The sequence below is a fragment of the Cucurbita pepo genome, chromosome 17 (assembly GCF_057944985.1).
Source record: "Cucurbita pepo subsp. pepo isolate OVF chromosome 17, ASM5794498v1, whole genome shotgun sequence".
NCBI classification, from domain to species: domain Eukaryota; kingdom Viridiplantae; phylum Streptophyta; class Magnoliopsida; order Cucurbitales; family Cucurbitaceae; genus Cucurbita; species Cucurbita pepo.
The window spans coordinates 13,676,245-13,695,166 of NC_141814.1; the positions used below are offsets into that span (position 1 = coordinate 13,676,245).

The 18,922-nt window shown below is 35.9% G+C and overlaps 2 protein-coding genes across 6 annotated transcripts; one reads left to right on the forward strand and one right to left on the reverse strand.

Moving 5' to 3' along the window:
* The first annotated feature begins 54 nt into the window (after window positions 1–54).
* Window positions 55–16,310, forward strand: LOC111778486 (signal peptide peptidase-like 5). Of its 5 annotated transcripts, XM_087119128.1 has the most exons (16): window positions 190–313; window positions 1,602–1,665; window positions 1,740–1,801; window positions 2,055–2,210; window positions 5,068–5,179; window positions 7,848–7,967; window positions 8,932–9,086; window positions 9,548–9,727; window positions 11,579–11,613; window positions 11,707–11,863; window positions 12,746–12,799; window positions 12,866–12,958; window positions 14,074–14,216; window positions 15,138–15,295; window positions 15,865–15,948; window positions 16,047–16,310. In XM_087119128.1, exons 4-16 carry the CDS (start codon window positions 2,175–2,177, stop codon window positions 16,127–16,129), a joined length of 1,410 nt encoding a protein of 469 aa, XP_086975254.1. In that variant the 5' UTR covers window positions 190–313; window positions 1,602–1,665; window positions 1,740–1,801; window positions 2,055–2,174; the 3' UTR covers window positions 16,130–16,310. The 5 variants fall into 5 exon arrangements, with proteins under 5 accessions (XP_086975251.1, XP_023514112.1, XP_086975253.1 ...); XM_087119127.1 differs by lacking the exon at window positions 1,602–1,665 and having other exon boundaries at window positions 174–313; XM_087119125.1 differs by lacking the exons at window positions 1,602–1,665; window positions 1,740–1,801 and having other exon boundaries at window positions 55–313.
* A 1,204-nt stretch (window positions 16,311–17,514) lies between these two features.
* On the reverse strand, window positions 17,515–17,970 carry LOC147787679 (transcription factor IBH1-like). The gene has a single exon (XM_087119241.1). The coding sequence runs from the start codon at window positions 17,968–17,970 to the stop codon at window positions 17,515–17,517; it is 456 nt and encodes a 151-aa protein (XP_086975367.1).
* Window positions 17,971–18,922: the final 952 nt, after the last annotated feature.

An 18,922-nucleotide genomic window follows, 5' to 3' on the forward strand; every position in this document is an offset into this window, starting at 1 on the left:
AAAAAAATAAAAAAAACCCAATTTTGTAATTCCGTTTTTAAGCTAGAAATTTGCTCTGTTCAAACGGGTAAAAGATACAGGGGAAGAAAACGCCATCCGTTGCATTCTTCCCTCTTCCCCTCCCACCCGTTTTACCATCTGAATCCGAGGGAACACGGGGACTCACATGGCGTTCTCTTCTTCTCCGGCGAGATGTCCAAATATCCATCTCTTTTCAATCCTGTTTATCCTTTTTCTCTTCGGTATATCGTGTGTCTTCGCCGAGGATGTCCCCGCTCCCAAGTCTGGCAATTGCAATAATCCATTTGAAATGGTACTCCCACCCTCCCTCGTTTTGTTATTGTTGTTTGTCATTTATCTGGCATCTTCGATTCTGATCGTTTTAGCGTTGGCTGTATCTATTCCTATTGTTTGTTTGTTTGTTTATTTTGGGATGGATGATCGTGGTGTGAGACTTACGCATGATTTCTGAAAGGATTTAGCTAAAGCATCTAGCGTTCTGCAATGTGATTGAGATTACGGTTTTGAGTTTCGTCTGCGTTTATTTTCAGGACTACAAATAGATACGAAGTAATTGCTTTCGCCTGTTTGTTGTTTAATTTTAATAACGGTAATTTTCTATGGCGATTCTTGAAAAAGTGGTTTGGATCAATAAGCTTTGGAATCTCCTTTGTCCTTGGAAGAGATTAGGAGGGTGGTTTTTGGGGTTGAAAGGAATAAAGCTCCACCTACAGATGGTTTCACTATTTCCTTCTACTAGGATGACTAGGATTGCATCAAGGATGATTTCTACAAGGTCGTGATTTTTATGAGAGAGGTTCACGATGACTCCTTGAATGAAATCTATGTTTGTCTTATTTCTAAGAAGGTAAGGATGAGGAAAGCCAAGGATTTCAAGTTCATTAGTCTAGTTACGAGTGTATATAAAATCACTGCTAAGGTCTTGGTCGATTGATTGAGGAAGGTCATTCATAATACGATTTTTTATTCTTAAGGAGCCGTTATTGACGTGAGTTGAACAAAGCTCTTATTACTAATTAAGCTATTGAAGATTATAGGAGCCATAATCAGGAGAGTGTTATCTCGAAGATCAATTTTGAAAAGACTTAGGACCACGTGTGTAGGGACTTCTTCAACAAAGTGCTTTAAGAGGAGATCATTCTACCTATTCTTATTAAGGGCAAGATGAGAGGTTGGATTCTAGCCTCGAGAATCCTAAGAAAATGTGATCTTCTTTCCCCTTATCTTTTCTTGTTGGTTGTGGATATTTCGAGTAGAGTGTTTCCAGGGGGAGTGGAGAAAATTATTATTCAGGGGATTAAAGTGGGAAAGATAGCCTACATTGATCGGATCTTCAGTTTCCTAATGACATATCCTTTTTGCTCTGACAAGGAAGAGTCTATTGTTAATCTTATCTGAATTTTGTAATTTTTCGAGTATACTTCTAGCTAGAAGAATAATAGAAGCAAGTGTTTGGTTCTGCACATTAATTGTGATCCTTATAAGCTGGCTAAGCTTCTTTAGTGGATTGCAAGATAGGTTATATCCCTTGTTCTTATTTTGAACTTCCTTGGTCATAATCCTATGAGTTTGTTGTTTAGGAACCTCATTTTGAAAAATGTTAAAAAAGCAACTTTTACTTGGGAGAAGAATTTCTTATTTAAGGTGGGTCGACTTACTTTTGTTCATTTTGTTTTGAGTGAATTTTGACTTCTCATTTACTTCATCTTCTTGTTTAGGCTCCATGTTTCCATTAGCTGTTGGCAAGAATTTAGAGAGGATTATGAGGAGCTTTTTGTAGGTAAGAGTTGATAAGGGGAGGGTTCTCATTTAGCAAGTGGGAGGAGATGGAAGTATTTTCTTATTTAAAAAAAAAAATTATGCTAGAAGACAAGATTGACAAGTGATTATTGACTGCCACATTTTTGTGATATTTTTTTATTTTATTTTTATATAACTTAAGCATTTGAACTTCTGAATGAGTATCATAATGAGACGTTTCCCTTTAAGCATGTAAAGAAACTAAATTGGTCTTTTTGTTGCACATTCTTCAGGTCAAAGTTAAGATCTGGGTTAATGATGCGGAAGATGAAACCTTAGTTGGTTTAACTGCAAGATTTGGGGCTTTGCTGCCTTCTCAGGCTGAAGATGATCTCAAATTGCCAGCTGTTTTTATGAATCCTATAAATGGCTGTTCTAGTTCTTCAAAGGTGATGATAACTGTTCTTGCTACATTGATTGTTAAAATTGACCTTTTGGTGTATTACCCAAGAAGAGATTACATTTATTATTGAATGATGGAAAAGGGTATACCAGTATTATACTAGTGGAGAGAAGCCAAACAACTTCTAACTAACAATTTAACAACTTAATACTTAAGAACCAACAAACTAATCAGAACTGATTAAAAGAAATAGCCCTCGGCTATACAAAAGGAAAGGGGATAGTAGCAGGGGAACAAAAGAGCTACATCACCTTTAGGTTTAAGTGATTATGTTTGAGACGTTTTATTATGCTTCTGTATAATCATGATAATATTAATTAGTGCTGTTTTATAGTTTTTCACGCGTCCATTGGAAGAAATTATCATTAATACTTGTAACTCTTTTTTCTTTTTTTGAAACAAACAAATTATTTTTTCGAAAAATGAAAAGAGACTAATTCTCAATAGATTCAGACTTCACAGGGGAGAGAATACATAAAACAAGAATAAAATTAAAAAAAGAAGATAAAACACAAAGAAAATAAGAAAGCATCCCAAATAAGACATAAATTTAAGAAGAAAAGATCATCAAAGGTCTGGAGAGAGAACACCATGACGAGACTTGAAATCTTGCGGAATCAAACCAAACAAACCAAGGATGAACTGAGATAGAAACAACTAGCCAACTACAAAACTGTCCATTATGAGCGGTAGCCTTCACTTTTTTCAAAGTTCAATATTTTTCTTATATAAAATTCTATGCATATTCCATAAGATGACCTTATTCAAGCATATTGCAAAATATTCTGGATGAATGGAGCTAGAAACAAGTGAAAGTTTCCAGTCTGGAAAAACAGCCAAATCAGGTTCCACTACCTCAGTATAATCGTAATCAAAAGGAACCTATTTAGAAACCGTGTACATTCATTTCACGCTGTTTCAAGATTTTAATTGCAATACAAACCTGGTACATTCGTTTCCCATTGTTTATGTGGAAGGTTGTTTGAAGCTAGAAGGGCGGATGTAAATCTCTCTTTATATCTCTCTAAAATATGACAAGGATGAGCAGCGATGAATGGTAGCTTGGGTTCGTGACTTTCTTGTGGAAGCTTCAAAGGTCAGTGACTCGTCTGGTTTTTAGAGAAGAAGAGGACAGGTTTCAATAGTTTATCTTCTTTCAAGTTCTGTCCAATTCGAAGTGGAGATATGACCTCTCGTCCTTGGAGAAGTTTGAATGTAGAAGGCCTTTTTTAAAAAAAATCTTGAGGGTCTGAATAGCAAGAGCTGGAATGCATTGATGGGTGAGTTTAAAGCGGTCAAAGATGCTTAGGAAATGGAATGGGCCTTTGTGTTTGGGTGTTCAAAGCCGTTAGGAAAGGAGTAAAGGTATGGGTTGGACCATCCACTCCTTTTATGAAGGTTATAAATCCTTTAAATCTTCAATAGTTAGTTTGATGGTGAGAGAGAAGACTTAAAAGGAAGGGTTTTGGTGGAGGAAGGGAGCTCACAAGGAATTCGGCCAGGGTCTTTGATGGGTTTTTTGATTGAAGGGGTTCACGGTTTGCCTTTCTGTTCTAGGGAGCACGGGGTGCTCTTCTCCCAATATGTTCGAAAGCAAATTTTGGAGAAGCAAGTACGCAAACTCGTAACCCCAATAAAAGAATGCATATGAATTCACCAAGTACAAATGCTCCTTTCTCCTTGGATTATTGAGATAAATTTTGGTGGGATTTTTAACTGTACGAGTATCATTGTGCTTTGACTGATACGGAACCGACAAATGTTGTATCTTTCTTTCGTTGATTGAGGAGCTCCTGTTAGGCTTGGGAAGAGGGATATTCATTGTTGGATCCCCATCCCGTCTAAGGGATTTTCATGTAGCTTATTTTTTTTGTTGGTTGTTGAATCTCTCCCCCTAGTGAGTCTATCTTTTCTTATCTGTGAAAAGGGAAAATTCCATAGAGATTAAATTCTTCACTTGACAGGTTAAATTTTTCACTTTATAGACCTATGAGAAAGATGCCTTCATTGGTTAACTCGTTTTGTTGCATTCTCTATTGGAAGATAGAGGAAGATCTGGATCATTTGTTGTGGAGTTGCAATTTTCCGCGGTCCGTCTGGAATTATTTCTTTGGATAGTTTGGTTTTAGTGAACTAGAGAAAGATATCACGAGAGATGATTGAGGAGTTCTTCCTAAATCTGCCTTTTCGCGAGAAGGGTAGGCTTTTGTGGTGAGTTGGTTTGTATGCTTTGTCATGGTGCCTTTGTGGTGAGTGAAACATTGGAACTTTTAGGGGAGTTGAGAAGGACCCTTTTGAAGCGTGGTCCCTAACAAAGTTTAATGTTCTTTCTGGGCATTAGTGACGAAAGTTTAATGTTCTTTCTGGGCATTAGTGACGATTTTTTTTTTTTTTTGTAATTACTCTTTAGGTCTTGTTTTACTCGGGGCTCCCCTTTTGTGGGCTTAGTTTTTTTGTATGTGTGTATTCTTTCATTTCTTTCTCAATGAAAGTTGGTTCTTTTATGAAAAAAGAACTGGTCCATGACATTATCTAGTCTAGAACTACTCTGGTGTGGGTCATGGAATATATATTATTTTATTTTATTTTTAAATTCAAAACCGAACCTGTTATTGTGGTTTCACTAGTTCATAGAGTGTTTAATGTTAGGTTAGCTGATTCATTTGATTTGCCTTTTTAGCCCTTTCAATTTTTTGAATTAACATTTTAGATATGAAGATATTGTTTATTTGTTTTACTTTACTTACCTGAATTGATGTCAAATCACTCGTGTCTTCCCAAGCCATTAACAGTTATAATTTACTTTACTTTTTGTATTTTCTTTTACCTCTCTCTCTCTGCAGCTATCTAGATCAGCTGCCTTGGCTTTACGTGGTGAATGTGACTTCACAATTAAGGCCGAAATTGCACAGGCAGGGGGTGCTTCAGCTCTGTTGGTAATAAATGACAACGAAGGTTGACACTTTACTTGAGCTATAAAATATTATGTTGGGTGCATATTAGGTATTTTATTTTCCTAGATTTAACTTAAGGACAGAGTGGGTATGTTAGACTCCAATTGTTAATGCATATGTGAAGAAGTGTCAAAAGTCAATTAATGTAAATATGAATGTGAAGAAGCTTTAAAAAGGGAAACTAGGGGTCGGTAGTTAGAGAAGACGCACCTGATTATAGGCGGATGGGAATGTAGGGGGCATTTGTTCTCTTGTAAAAGGTGTAGTGTTTTGGAGAGACCTTCAGCCCCTCAAATTGGCTGAAACTTTTGTGGGGTGAATTGCGCAATTTTGGTTACTGTTTTGGCCACACAAAAAAAATGCATACGATACTTATCAAAGTATCAGACAATGTTGAGAATGGAGAAATCACAAGAAAATGGCTGAAAAGATATTGGAATAGCGCTTGGAGATGAACGAAAAAGAACTGGAAGGGAGAAGGGATGAACTCCAGAAGATTCTGGCAATGGAGAAATGGCTGGAAAAATTAGTATAAAGGCTCCTTCCTCTCCCCTCCCTGTCGAACAATAACTTAAGATTATACTGATTAGACTCCTTCGTCACCGGCAATGAAAGGAAAGATTAATCTTTAGGAAAACTGACTACGGATGGGTCGGAAATGTAAGCATCAGATTCCATTCGTATTTCCGTAAAACTATTCACGACCTGACCCATCTCCTCCTCAAACCTGGTTTCTCTAAAATATTTAGTCTTCATTCGACGGTCCAACCTGCGGCGAATGGGAAGGCCCACTCCAATTCTTAGGTGCAATCAAGCTACTAGCTGGAGGGTCCTCCCCACGATCTAACATTCAAATGGCTTGGGGGGTTTCCCTAGAGGGTGTGAGCTTGATAAAGACCGTGACCAATACCCATGGGCTTGGGCCCAATTAGACTTTTCTTATCCAATTCCACAACCCTATTTTGGCTTGTCGGTACAATTAAGTTTACCATAATCCATCAGCTTAAATATTTGGGTTAATTGGTGATTTAACATGGAATCAGAGTAGTTGGTCATGAGTTTAAACCCCTCTTATGTTATTTCCTGCCCAATTTTATATTTGATTTCTCCTTGTTGAGCCTTCTATAAACTTTGATGAAGCCCACATGTGAGGGAGAATGTTGATATAATTATATTTAACCTAACCCAGCAGCTTAAGATTTTGGGTTAGGTTGGTGATTTAACATCATATAATGAATATTAGAATTTCGAGCTCGACATTGTACATCTGATCAGACGTATTTTTCAAAAACTTTCCCAAAGAGTGGCTTTGACTTTTCTCCTTCTGAAAGATGTGACCTTCGTGACAACCCATTATTGGCAATTCCATTATTGGGCCCTCATTGGCAGTCATATGTTGAAGTTTTACCCTTCGAGTATAATGCATACCTATCCACAAGACTGTATGATAAACTCTCATGGACGAATGATTGAGATTCTAAACCTTGTTTTTACCCTGTGGGTAGGCCCAATATTCTGTTTTATTGGAGATAAAAGTGGAGGTTCATCGGTATTTCCTGCCGTATAAACGTAAGGATCAGTCTTATGGAGGCACAAATCAAGTCAAATCTAACTCAGTTTGTTTCATTCCATTATCATTAAGCTGCCTTCTTCACTTGTCAGAGAAGAATTCGCAATGCAGCTTCAGAACCTCAACCATTAGGGATTGTGGATTGTTTTGAATTTCTGATTCACCAATAAAGAGGGGAGAGAAGCAACCTACTAATAATTTGAATTCAAAGGTACCGATTTTGGAAAATTCCCCTAAAACCAAGGATTATCCTCGATCACTAAAATCTTCCCTAAATTTTCAGGCATATTTTCAAAAGGAAATAAACTTTGCTCACGTGCCTTTCACCTGAATCGATCAACCCCAGTTATCCCTCGGATCTCTCTTTCGATAGGGCCCACAAATTTACGATTAGGGTTTATGGGATCCACTTCAACCAACCCTTTGACTTTTGTAGAATCGGACACAAAGGACTCTCTCTCTAGCCTATCAATTGACCACTCTTTCTCATCCTAGAACTCCTCACCTTGATTAAACCCTCCAACATCTTCACTTAGCCCTTGATCTCACCTTCTATGAAGAACCCCAATCCCCCATCCCGATTGCAACCGAACACCTCTAGCTGTTTTTGCCCCACTTCACTCCCTTTTCTCCCCTCTTTCGTAATTCATACATCAATGAATTTTTTCTTTTTTAACAGAAGTATACTTTAAATTTAAAAGGGAACAAATAAAAGAGAAAAATACACAATCCCTATATTTTGGACCGAGATAACTTGCTTGTTTGGACCAAGCCTTTTAAACTACAGTGTAAAATTCGAAGAGAAAACCGTAAAGATTAGTAGGCTGTTCAAGTCTTTAGAATTTCCTTCTTAATCTTGAATGTACGGACGTTTCCTTATATTATTTTATCTGGACTTTGTAATTATCTGTGTTGTTTTCAGCGCATGATAAATTTGTCTAAGGCGGATAAGAATTGTAGTTTAGCATGAGTGTTATTAACTCTTCATATGTTCACAATGCTTGGTTGAATAATCTGAAAATGTCATTTAAATTTATGAAGAAGTTAACGGCCTGACTTTTAGATATTGAATTTGTAAACTGTTTTACTGTTGACCTAGATCTTTACAAGATGGTCTGTTCTGAAAAAGACACTGCCCTTAACATTTCTATTCCTGTTGTGATGCTTCCCAAGAGCAGCGGAGAAACTATTACAAAATCTATAACCGACGGCAAGAGAGGTGAGCCTTTCTATTCATGCATTTTCAAAGTTAATGAAAAATTTTAAAATTATCACGTTATGTGCTCTGGTTTACTCGGTATTTCATATTTAAGATTAAATCTTAAGCTAAAGATGGTTCTTTTTTGTCAATATAGATGAATATGCCAAAATGATTGACTTGAATCCTGCTAAATGAGAGGGCACCTAGCTCAAAATCTTTGGGATGCTTATGATGGCCTCAGATCTTAGAACTAACTTCTCTCAAAGGAATTTGAGCCAGTTGCTCTGTTATAGGTGACACCATTATACATGGAAGAATGGAAGAAGGGGCTTGCCCATATAACACCTTAAATGGAGTCAACTGGAAGTATGATGTATGATTAGAGGTGCTGTTTAATTTATCTCTGGCCAAGCTATCCATTGAGACCACTGTTTAAGAGTAGGAGCCATTGTTTAGTATCATAATTTGGCTTTCAAACCACAATTATCAACCTTCGTTTGCTAAATCAAGTAGGGGATTGATACATTGTTCTTCACTTGAATTAAGTACCCTGATATTTAAGTAATTATTCAAGGAAAAAAGAACTCACAAAAATCTTGTCTTGGCTTAGGCCAAGATGGCGAACAACCCATCAAAGAAAAGATTTGGGTGCTATATGAGAAGTATATGGTTTTTAAAGGGGAATACATTGGGATTACTTTTCTAAGAAGGGAATAAATTGGGTTTCCTTATGCAGGTGATCAACCACAATGAGAATTAAAGGTGACCGAGCACCATGAGAGTTTAATCATCACTTCACTTCCTTTTTTCTTCTTTTGCCTTCTTCACCTTGAAGATGCTGGTGAAGAATCCAACCTAAGTAAACACTGTATGGAAGGCGAAGTGACCAATCATTACTGGAATTAGTGACATTCAAATAATTATCTTGTTGATAAATTTTGTTCTCCAACGTGTTAAGTTCTAATTACCTTTGTCCTTACAGTGGAACTTCTATTATATGCTCCAAAGCGACCAGTTGTGGACTTCTCTGTTGTGTTTTTGTGGATGATGTCTGTTGGAACAGTTGCATGTGCTACACTTTGGTCAGACATCACTGCTCAGCAGACCGAGGAGCGCTATAATGAATTATCACCAAAGGTGCACTCATAATTCATCGTTGTGGGGGAACAAAATATTGCTTCTAGGTGTAAAGCAAGTCTTGAAAATTTTCTCATTGTTTCATCCACAATTAAGGCTTTGATTGATGTCAAGATCATGCATCGGAATGAGTACTCATTTTTTATTTTATTTTTTTCATGATTTCCTGCAACTCATGGTTAGATGACGTAGGTTGCTTTGCTATGAGGAATAGATGTTTGTTTCCGGGTAACTCTAGATTGAAGAATCTACAGTCTATTTGTAGATTACACATCACTATGAAATTGGTCTTTAATGTGTTGACTTAAAGAATAAAAATTATTTTTCAATGGTAGATTATTTTACTTTCCTACCATTCACTTTGATAAATTTTCTTTCGGGATGACATCCCTTTTCTCTTGAAATTATGCCTTTTTCTGATCTTACGCACTTCTCTCTCTCTTTTTATTTTCTTTGACCAGGGACCTTCCAATATCGAAGCAGGCAAAGATGACTTTGATAATGAAACTCTGGATATTAATGTACAGAGTGCAGTAGTATTTGTCATTTCGGCATCTAGTTTCTTGGTGCTGCTATATTTCTTTATGTCCTCGTGGTTCGTTTGGCTGTTGATTATAATGTTCTGCATTGGTGGTGTTGAGGTAATGACATAACTCTTGCATGTATGTTTTGAGATTTGTTCTAAACTAGGATAGTAATTCTTTGTTGTGAGAAAATGAACACCATTTTGGAAGTATAGTTCATTTTCCTACTTGATCCTCGCCTTGGATGCTATCATCACATTTTCTTCTTCAAGTATTATAATTTTATATAATTATTTATTGCCCGAGAATGCAGAATGGTGCCTATTCAATCTACATTTCGATTGTCATTCTGATAATGATATTTGGAGGATCCAAGGTAGTGACAACACCAAATCTAATAAACATATTCTCCCTATTTTTTAATCCTTGATTTCTATTGAAGCGTGAAGAAAACCACAAATTCTTCTTGACTTCTATACAAGCCTCATTGCAATCTAACATGTTAAGAGTCTTGGAAGATATACTCTCAAGACCACCAAAGTTATGACAAATAGATTCAAACGTGCTACGATCCCAAAAGGTTAGAAACAAATTCTTGATGGAGATCCATTACACAACCTTCAAGAAAATTCAAATGACTTTGCTTTTTCTTGAGGCTACCTTTAGATAAGCAAATGTTAATCACCATAGAGTCTCTAATTACTTTCAAAATCAAAAGCCTTTGATGAGTTTCCACCCATAAAATTTAGTAAAGCCTCGTCTGCCTGGAAAGGATTAATTGAAGCAGAGTTCTTAAAGTGATCTTCCAAAGCATTTTTAATCTCCTTCTAATTGTTGTGAGCATACAATCTAAAAACAACCATTAGTTCTTTGAAATTTATTTTCACCACTTCTTTGTCTTTCAAACCCATTGAGAATCAGAAATGGAACTTTTCAGCCTTACTTAAAAAATCTATTGAGATCTCATTGGCTGGAAACCCAATCCTCAGCTTTCCATTTATGTTCTTTGGATACATCCCCCACACTACAACCGAAAGAAAAAAAAATCTCTTTAAGACAATTTAACTAAATCCTTTGAAACATGAGAATTCTTGAGGAAGTCTTTTAGCATTTCCCAAAAAATATACCAACCTTTTTTTAAGAAATTCACAAAGACTCGAATCAGCTTTTATCCTCCAGAAGGTGGCTAAACAATGTAATCTATGAACCAGCCAAAACAAAACCTTCATTTTGACAAATGAGTTGTACCACTATCATCTCTAGTTTGCTTGAGAAAGTTCTTAGACACTGGAAGAAGCAAAAGATCTACAAGCAAGCCTTACAACCAGCGTAAATATGATAACGATGAAGGAATAATCATCTTGTTCTTCACATCTTGAACAAAGAAGACACCATCTTCAAACTAAATGCTAAAGTACTTATTATCAACACAGCAACTCCTTTCAGCCATAACAAAAGAAAATAAATAAATAATCGAAAAGAAAGGCAAAATACGAAGTTGACAGTCCTTCGGACGGTTGCCGAATGAATGACAATGAAATTGATAGACAGTGCAAAATCAATGACTAAGGAAGAAGTCGGTGTTGACAGTGGAAGTGGCCACGACGGGCTACTGAAGCTAACCAATCATGGAGATAAAAGATCTTTCACAAACTAGACCCAAAGAATAAGATTGAGAACGAGGACGGATGCTGAATTGAGATTGTGTACAAGGACACAACAAAGGCGATTAGTCTATGGTAGTCTGTCGACGACAAATAGTACTGGTGGCAATGCGACGATTTTTGAATGTCCACTTGAATTTTGATACTTAACAGGGTCTTACCGTGGGATATTATAGTTTTTCTGATCAGAGTAGTTTCTGTCCACATTCCATTCAAATATTTTCTTTTTAATGGGTTGTCTTTTAGTGTGTTTTTATCACAGCTCTTTAATGTCTTTAATAACTTGTGAAGGCTTACCTTGCAGGGTATGCATTCCTGTATATTAGGACTTATATTGAGGTATGTTTGCTTGCATATTTATTCCTACAACTTATGAGTTGTTTATATGGTTTCTTTCTATAATTTTTCTTGTTTATATCATTCATTGAGCAGTAGATGCAAAAATTGTGGGAAGAAGACTCTGAATTTGCCTTTAATAGGGGAAATCTCTGTTCTTTCATTTGTTGTGCTGCTTTGTTGTATAACATTTGCTGCCGTCTGGGCTCTGAATCGACGTTCATCATACTCTTGGGCTGGCCAAAATATTCTTGTAAGTATCCTTTTTGCTTTCTTTTGTTCTTCTAATTAATCTCTTAGTCATCATATTCACTGATGGCGAGAGTTGTTTCGAGCATATTTTTTGGAAATAAAAGGGCCCTATATCTACTTTTCTCCTTGGAGATGAGAAATCATTTGAATTCAAATTGGTTTGTTCACTTGCTCCAATATGATTTTGTAGGCCAGTCCTGGTTTATTTTGAGTGTATGGAGGGCGAAATTGGCCATTTCTTTTTTGTTTGAGTAAATAATATATTGGATTTTATGTATTTTGAAGATTCTATTACGTTCTCTTTGTTTCCTGATTGACTTTTTGAATTTTGCTCTGAAAAGTTATTTGGAATTTTTTCCTTTGACCATTCTATTTCCTTTGTTCACGTCTCATGTACATTGTACAACTTTAGTGGGATGAGAAGTTATCAAGCAGAATGGCATGCTTGCATGTTTATTCGGATCGCGACATAAATTTGAGTGAAAGTTTTATTTAGTTTTCTTTAAAAGATTGTCTTAATTTTCACCAGCATCGTCTAGTAGTCAATTTGGTAAGCCATAAACTATATTACTTGGCTTTGAGATTGTGACTTATATGATTGGTGTAGATTATGTTGTTTCTTGTCCAAAAGTTCTAATATCAATGTGAGCTGATTTATTAGTCTTTAATTTTATTGTCATTTTCATGATGGCCCCATTTTTCTCGTTTAAATTGTTCATGTGCAATCACTGGTGTAGCCATTTTACTTAATTTTACATTCCGTTCAAATTGTTCTCGTTCTAAGGTCACTGTGTTTTAAGCCTCATGTTTCTGTAACTTTGCTGCTTCACTCTTTATTTGATCTATTTCAATGCTTACATTATAAATTTTATGTTCTTAATAGGGTATCTGCCTGATGATAACAGTCTTGCAGATGTCCCGATTACCTAATATTAAGGTATCCCAAGTTCATCCATTTGGTTCATATACTGCTTCAAGGCCCTTACAATCTTAATTATCTCAGGTAGCAACGGTACTTCTTTGCTGTGCATTTGTCTACGACATCTTCTGGGTGTTCATATCCCCAGTAATATTCCAAGAAAGTGTAATGATTGCGGTAAGTATATGATTTTTTTCTGTATATTTACTTCGAACTTAATTTCCAATCAAATTCAAGTAGTGTAATGATATATACTCAATAAGAGACTATTAAACGAACATAGTGTGGTTTCAAGTGGCATGTTTTGTATGTCACCTGTATTGAAAGCCTTATGTTTTTGGGTTCTCTTGTTGTATGTTGAGTATTTTTCTTGCTTGGGTTTACTATTCTTTCTTTCTGGCACTATATTTGGAAACTGACTTGTCAATCGTATCTTGCTAAGAAGTCTAATCTAGCTAGAAGATAAAACTGATTATGATTGTACAGGATATGAAATATAGATTTCCTCCACATATTAGGCTTCTGCGGTTATGAAATAGATTTTCCTTTTCCTTCGTCTTTCTTCTAGATCCACTTTACTTTTGTTTCATGAACGTAAGAGCTCGATTATATCCTTCAGCTATCATTCCAGCTCTCTCTCTCCAAGCCAAATAAAATATTATGGATTAAAGTATCTAAGGCTACTCTTTTGGATATTTGATTGTAGAGTTTCTAATGGATTTTTAAAAGATAAATCCACTATTTGGTTGGATTGTTCTGAGCTTACCAATAGCAATATCAAAGCTTCTCGAAGGTGTTCTTTATCCAAACTATTTGTTGGATATTCAATCCAAGTTATTTGTAACTACTGAGGCCTTTCTTGTAGGATTTAATGTTCTTTTAACCAAAGGAATCAGTGCTTCAAATCAACACAATCAGCTACCTTTGCCACTTCCAAAATAGAAATGATTGTTGAATAGGAAAATGTTCTTTTTTGTTGCTTATTTTTGGCAGATCTTATTCTTCTGCATCCTTACTCTTGTTCATGAAAAAAAAATCTACTTGAAATAAAGTACTTGATAATGTAATTTATTGTGTTTTCACAAGGAATATTGTTAGGATGTTTAATGGGGTTAGATTAAAATATCTAACAATATATTTACTGGGGTTAGTATGTACATCTCATGCAAGGGGTTAGTATGTACATCTCATGCAATTTCTTTCTACTTCAAAAGTTCAACTAGCCCACTTTATAATTCCCAAAATGCATGGAATAAAATTTATCGTGTTGGATATGTTTGTAACTTTTTCAGGTTGCCCGCGGGAACAATAGTGGTGGGGAAGCCATTCCAATGCTCTTGAGAGTTCCTCGCACCTTTGACCCTTGGGGCGGCTTCGATATGATTGGATTTGGAGATATACTCTTCCCTGGTTTGCTTGTTTCGTTTACACACAGGTACTGATGTCACTTACATTACAATGCCACTAGTATAAACAGGACAGTTTGTGTGTAAGATTTTTATGCAAGCCGTGATGCATATCATTGAACAATCTACAAGATGGAAGTTCTAAATCATAATGCAATTTTTTTGATATTTGAATGGTAGATTGATATTTCTATAAATCCTTATTTCTCCATTAATTTAAACAAGTCCTCTTGTTTAACTCTAAGTTGAAGCAGTTACCTGCTTATGTTCAATCCTAGAAGTCCTTACTTCCTCTCTTTAAATCTTATACACATTTGATCAAACTATTCACCTTCATTAGAATTCAATTTTTATTGTTTAGAAAATGCATTACATGCTACAGGATTAGTGATGTCGAAGAGCACTTCTTGCACCATTCTTTTTTACTTTAACGTTGCAGGGGTTTAATTTTAAATGCTAAATATCCACTAGTTTCTTACTAATCTGGAGTTTTTATCAACTTTAGCGATTGAAGTAAAAACTTCTTATCTTAAGAAAAGTAATAAATAGCAGTGAAGGCATTTACTTCCTTCCCTTGAGGTTGGAGGTAACCTCACTCCCACATTGCTCCCACGTTTTCTGTCTAAAAAAGAATAGGAAGATTTATCTAAGATCCCTAAAATAAGCAATTATGCAATTAGTCCATTCTCTAAGAGAGTGTAGGTACCCACTTCGATAATTGCACATATCATATGTAGTGCCATCAAGATAAAGTTTAACTAGCTGAAATTCTAGACCTTGGAGGACAGATCGAATGATATGCAGGACTTGCATGTTGATATTGAACGATGAAAATATAACCATGTTTACCATTTTGAACTGTTAATAGTTATGTTCTGTACTTATGTTAATTTTTTTTTTTTTTTTCCAATTTATTAGTTCATTCTCTTTATGTTGGTTTGTTAACCCAGATTTGATAAAGCAGAGAAGAAAGAGAAGTGTAATAGATATTTTCCTTGGTTGCTCGTTGGATATGGAACTGGTGAGGACCTTTTCAGCATGTTTTTTTCGATTATCTTTTTCATTTCGATTATCTTTTCAGCATGGTTGCTCGTTGGATATGGAACTGGTGAGGACCTTTTCAGCATGTTTTTTTCGATTATCTTTTTCATTTTGATTATCTTTTTCATTTCGATTATCTTTTAAGCATGTTTACTCGTTGAGATAGTCCCCTATAGTTTTGGTGGCGGCGAAGATGTTTTGTAATTATTTTTCAGCTCTTAACTTATTTTTTAGATTTAAGGTTAGATGGGGGAATGCAACTGAAAGAAAAACAGCAGGAGAATATAGGTCTACTTTATATGCTAGCTTGGTTGATGATAATATACGAAGACTCTCTATTGTCGCGATTGATGATGATCAAGAAACGGGAGATATGAATGGTTGGGTCATGGTCAACAATGAGGATCTTAAAAACAAAACTGAAATTTCATATACATATAGTAGCTCGGTAACGTGTTCTTTAGCGGCATTCTCCCACTATCCATTTCTCTTTTGTGCAAACTCTCTTTGTAACAAGTTGATTAACATATAGATACTTTTTTTATAAACGACTTGAAATCTAGTTGTCTACATTATATAGTTTACAAGAACTAATCATTTTAGTCCCTTTAATGATATTGGATCAACCTTTTTCAGGTCTCTTCTTTACGTATTTGGGCTTATATTTAATGAATGGACATGGCCAACCTGCACTCCTTTATCTAGTTCCATGCACTCTGGGTAACAAATTTTTGTTATCTTATTCTGTATCTTTTTTTTTTCTATTAGATCATATCCCAAATCTTAAATTTACCACGTTCGTTTTGATTTACATGCAGGTGTTACTGTTGTTTTGGGTTTGATCAGAGGTGAGATTGGTCTACTTTGGAATTATGGAACAGAAGCTGCTGGAGAACCTTGAAGGTTTTTCCATTCTTTGGTGGTGAGGAGGGCACTTTTTTATAATTTTAACATCTTTTTACTGTATCCCCAACACTTGATGTACCTATGAGAAATGTATTTCTATAATTTGATCAGCCTTGAATGGCTCCAAATTTATATATTCATTTTTTAAAATTTAAATAAAATATCGTTCATCTCCATTTTTAACCATTCGAAGTAGGGTTAAGTTAGAATCTCTAACCATTCGACCATGGAGAGATTTGAATCTCTAACCTCTTAATTGAAAGATGTGTCTTAGCCAGTTGAGTCAATGTGTTTTATTACGAGAATATCATGTCATAAAAGTTTTATAAGAAATTCACATTCATTTTATTATGAAAGTTTTATATTCGTTTGTGTTTTCCGATAACCCGAACATTTTCAACCTGTGAAAGAAGAAAAAGAAAACTTTCATTCTATTTTCTTTACAATTCTACACTTGAAGTCAATTGAACACTATTTATGGTACCATTATTTCAATTGATTGATTATAAATTAGCCCCTCATCTTTGACCATTACAAGAAAATCAAACCATTTGGAACAAAGGAAAGAGCTGGGCTGTCCTCTCGTCTCACAACCTAATGTCTCGATCATGTTCGGTTTTGTGATATCGACATCTATTTGTACATATGAAAAATGGTCGTAGAAAGAAATGAATTGTCACGAACATATCTTCCATCAAATAAGTTCATATTGAGTTTGATCTAAATCACTATTAGGGTGCTTAGATTTTTCGGTTCCCCAATTTTTTTCGGACGAACCTTAAATACGTAACTTCATACTTTCTAAGAACAAACCGATCATCCAAGACGAAAAAAATAAAAAATTGTTGCAACATTTTTCTACTCAAACATGACAAAAATAATTAGCCAAACATGTTTTTTTTACGAAAGTGAGACAGGACAAAGATCCAACCTACAATGAAACATGTTTTTGAGAAAGAGAGAGAGAGAAGGAATATGTTCTAACAAGAGAGAGAGAGAGAGAAGGAAAGAACATGTTTTTAGAGAGAGAAAATCCAGCTTGCTCAATATTTGATGCAAAGTTTGTAAATTCATACAAAATTCATACAAAATTTCTTTTTTTGTTCCTATTAATAAGAACATCAAGAGAAAAAAAGAAAAGGGTTCTTCAGATTCATCTATTTCATTAAAAAAAATGGCTCCTTTTTATATTTACATCAACAAAAACAGTACAAAGTCTATAAAAAGTGTAGCTTTTTTTCAAGGCATGCACAATTATTATATATATATATATATGCACAAAAAGAAAATCTCTTTCTCTCTCTCTATCTACTTTCTCTCTCATCTTGTTTGTATAGTTTATTGAATATGATCTATGGTTGATGAAAATTGTGTTGGATATCAATTTGTTGATAAATGATGAGCTATGGCATTCATGACCTTAACCTGCGCGGAGAGGCAATGGATGTAGTCAGCAGTTTCCTCCAGCAAGGTGCACACGTCCATTCCGTCCCCGCCCGGAAGTAAGCGGCGGAGCTTCCCGACATGGTCGTTGGGGTAGGCCGAGGGCATCGTTGAACGGCGGCGTCTCATCAAAGTCCTATGTCTAGCTCGAGTATTGAGCTTGAAGAGGAGGGCTCTAGCCCATGCTCGTTGTGGTCCAGCCACGCGAGCCATGGAGGAGTAGGCTGCGATTTTTATCCGTCGACTCCGGCGTCTAAGCTCGAAAGCAGACCGAGAGGCAGCGGTGGTGGGTCTTCGGGATTTGATCCGGGAGAAGGATCGGAGGAAGGTTCGAGCTAGGCGGAGGGAAGAAGAGGAGGAATTCATCGGAGTTGTACCGGATTCAGAAGCCATAGAGAGAAAAGATAGATCGAGAGAGAGACAAGGATCTCGAATTCCTAGTACAACTAACTCTCTGACACAACAAATCTTTTTGGAAGTTGAGATTTTGTTGTGTAGAGGGACCTAATAATAATGTTTAAGTGATCACAAACAAACACTATAAAGCTTAAAAACACAGACTTTCAGAGAGAAAGAACCTAATAGGGGAAGGAATGAAGCAATAGGAGAAGGAATAAGAGGATTGAAATTGGATGGCTATGGGGAATTTTGGGCTTTAAGAATCCAATGGCTTTCTTTATAATTTATTATTAATCACTTTGAGAGGGCGTAGAGCAGGGATCACGCGTCGAATACGACACTAATTATCATCTCAAATTAATGGTTCAAAAAGTATGATTGTAACGATTGATATCAGAGCTATATTTTGTGTCAACTTCTTCATACCCGATAGTTATATGCAGTAAGCCGTTGTTGTTGCCTTTTGTTTGCATCCTCGTATAACACCAATTTCAGTTTCTCAAATCTTGCTTTCAAAACTCTCTTTCAAAATCTCTCTGCCCCGTTTTATAAAACTTTCTTCTTGAACCGAGGTTAGAGGCTTGAGCGTATGTCGCTTGGCCGTAGGCGACGCAAGAACGAATAGGCTTAACTCACTTGTTGCTGAAAAGTGAGTGCCGCACAATTGCAAGTCCGCTGCCATTAAAGTGCGATTGTGATAAGTGGTATCAGAATAAGAAAAGTTGAGAATGAACCTTCGCTGAGTTACTAGCTTGGGCAAGGTAGTTGTGTTGTTAGAACTAGAAATAGTCGTGGATTTTAAAGCTAGACTCTTCGAGATTCAAGAGTGTCGTGTGTCGACACATCGTTGAGGAGAGTATTATCTGTCTTGAAGTAAGAACCAAACTCATTTGTTAAGAGCTTGGAATTCGATTTTTTTTTTCAATCTTGTTAGAACATGTGCGAC

Coding starts and splice junctions, on each gene's coding strand:
- LOC147787679 (XM_087119241.1), bottom strand. CDS start 17,970: ATGGCTTCTGAATCCGGTACAACTCCGATGAATTCCTCCTCTTCTTCC.
- LOC111778486 (XM_087119125.1), top strand. CDS start 167: ATGGCGTTCTCTTCTTCTCCGGCGAGATGTCCAAATATCCATCTCTTT. Junction 5,180..7,847: donor GGTAATAAATGACAACGAAG/GTTGACACTTTA, acceptor CTGTTGACCTAG/ATCTTTACAAGATGGTCTGT. Junction 11,864..12,745: donor GGGCTGGCCAAAATATTCTT/GTAAGTATCCTT, acceptor TGTTCTTAATAG/GGTATCTGCCTGATGATAAC.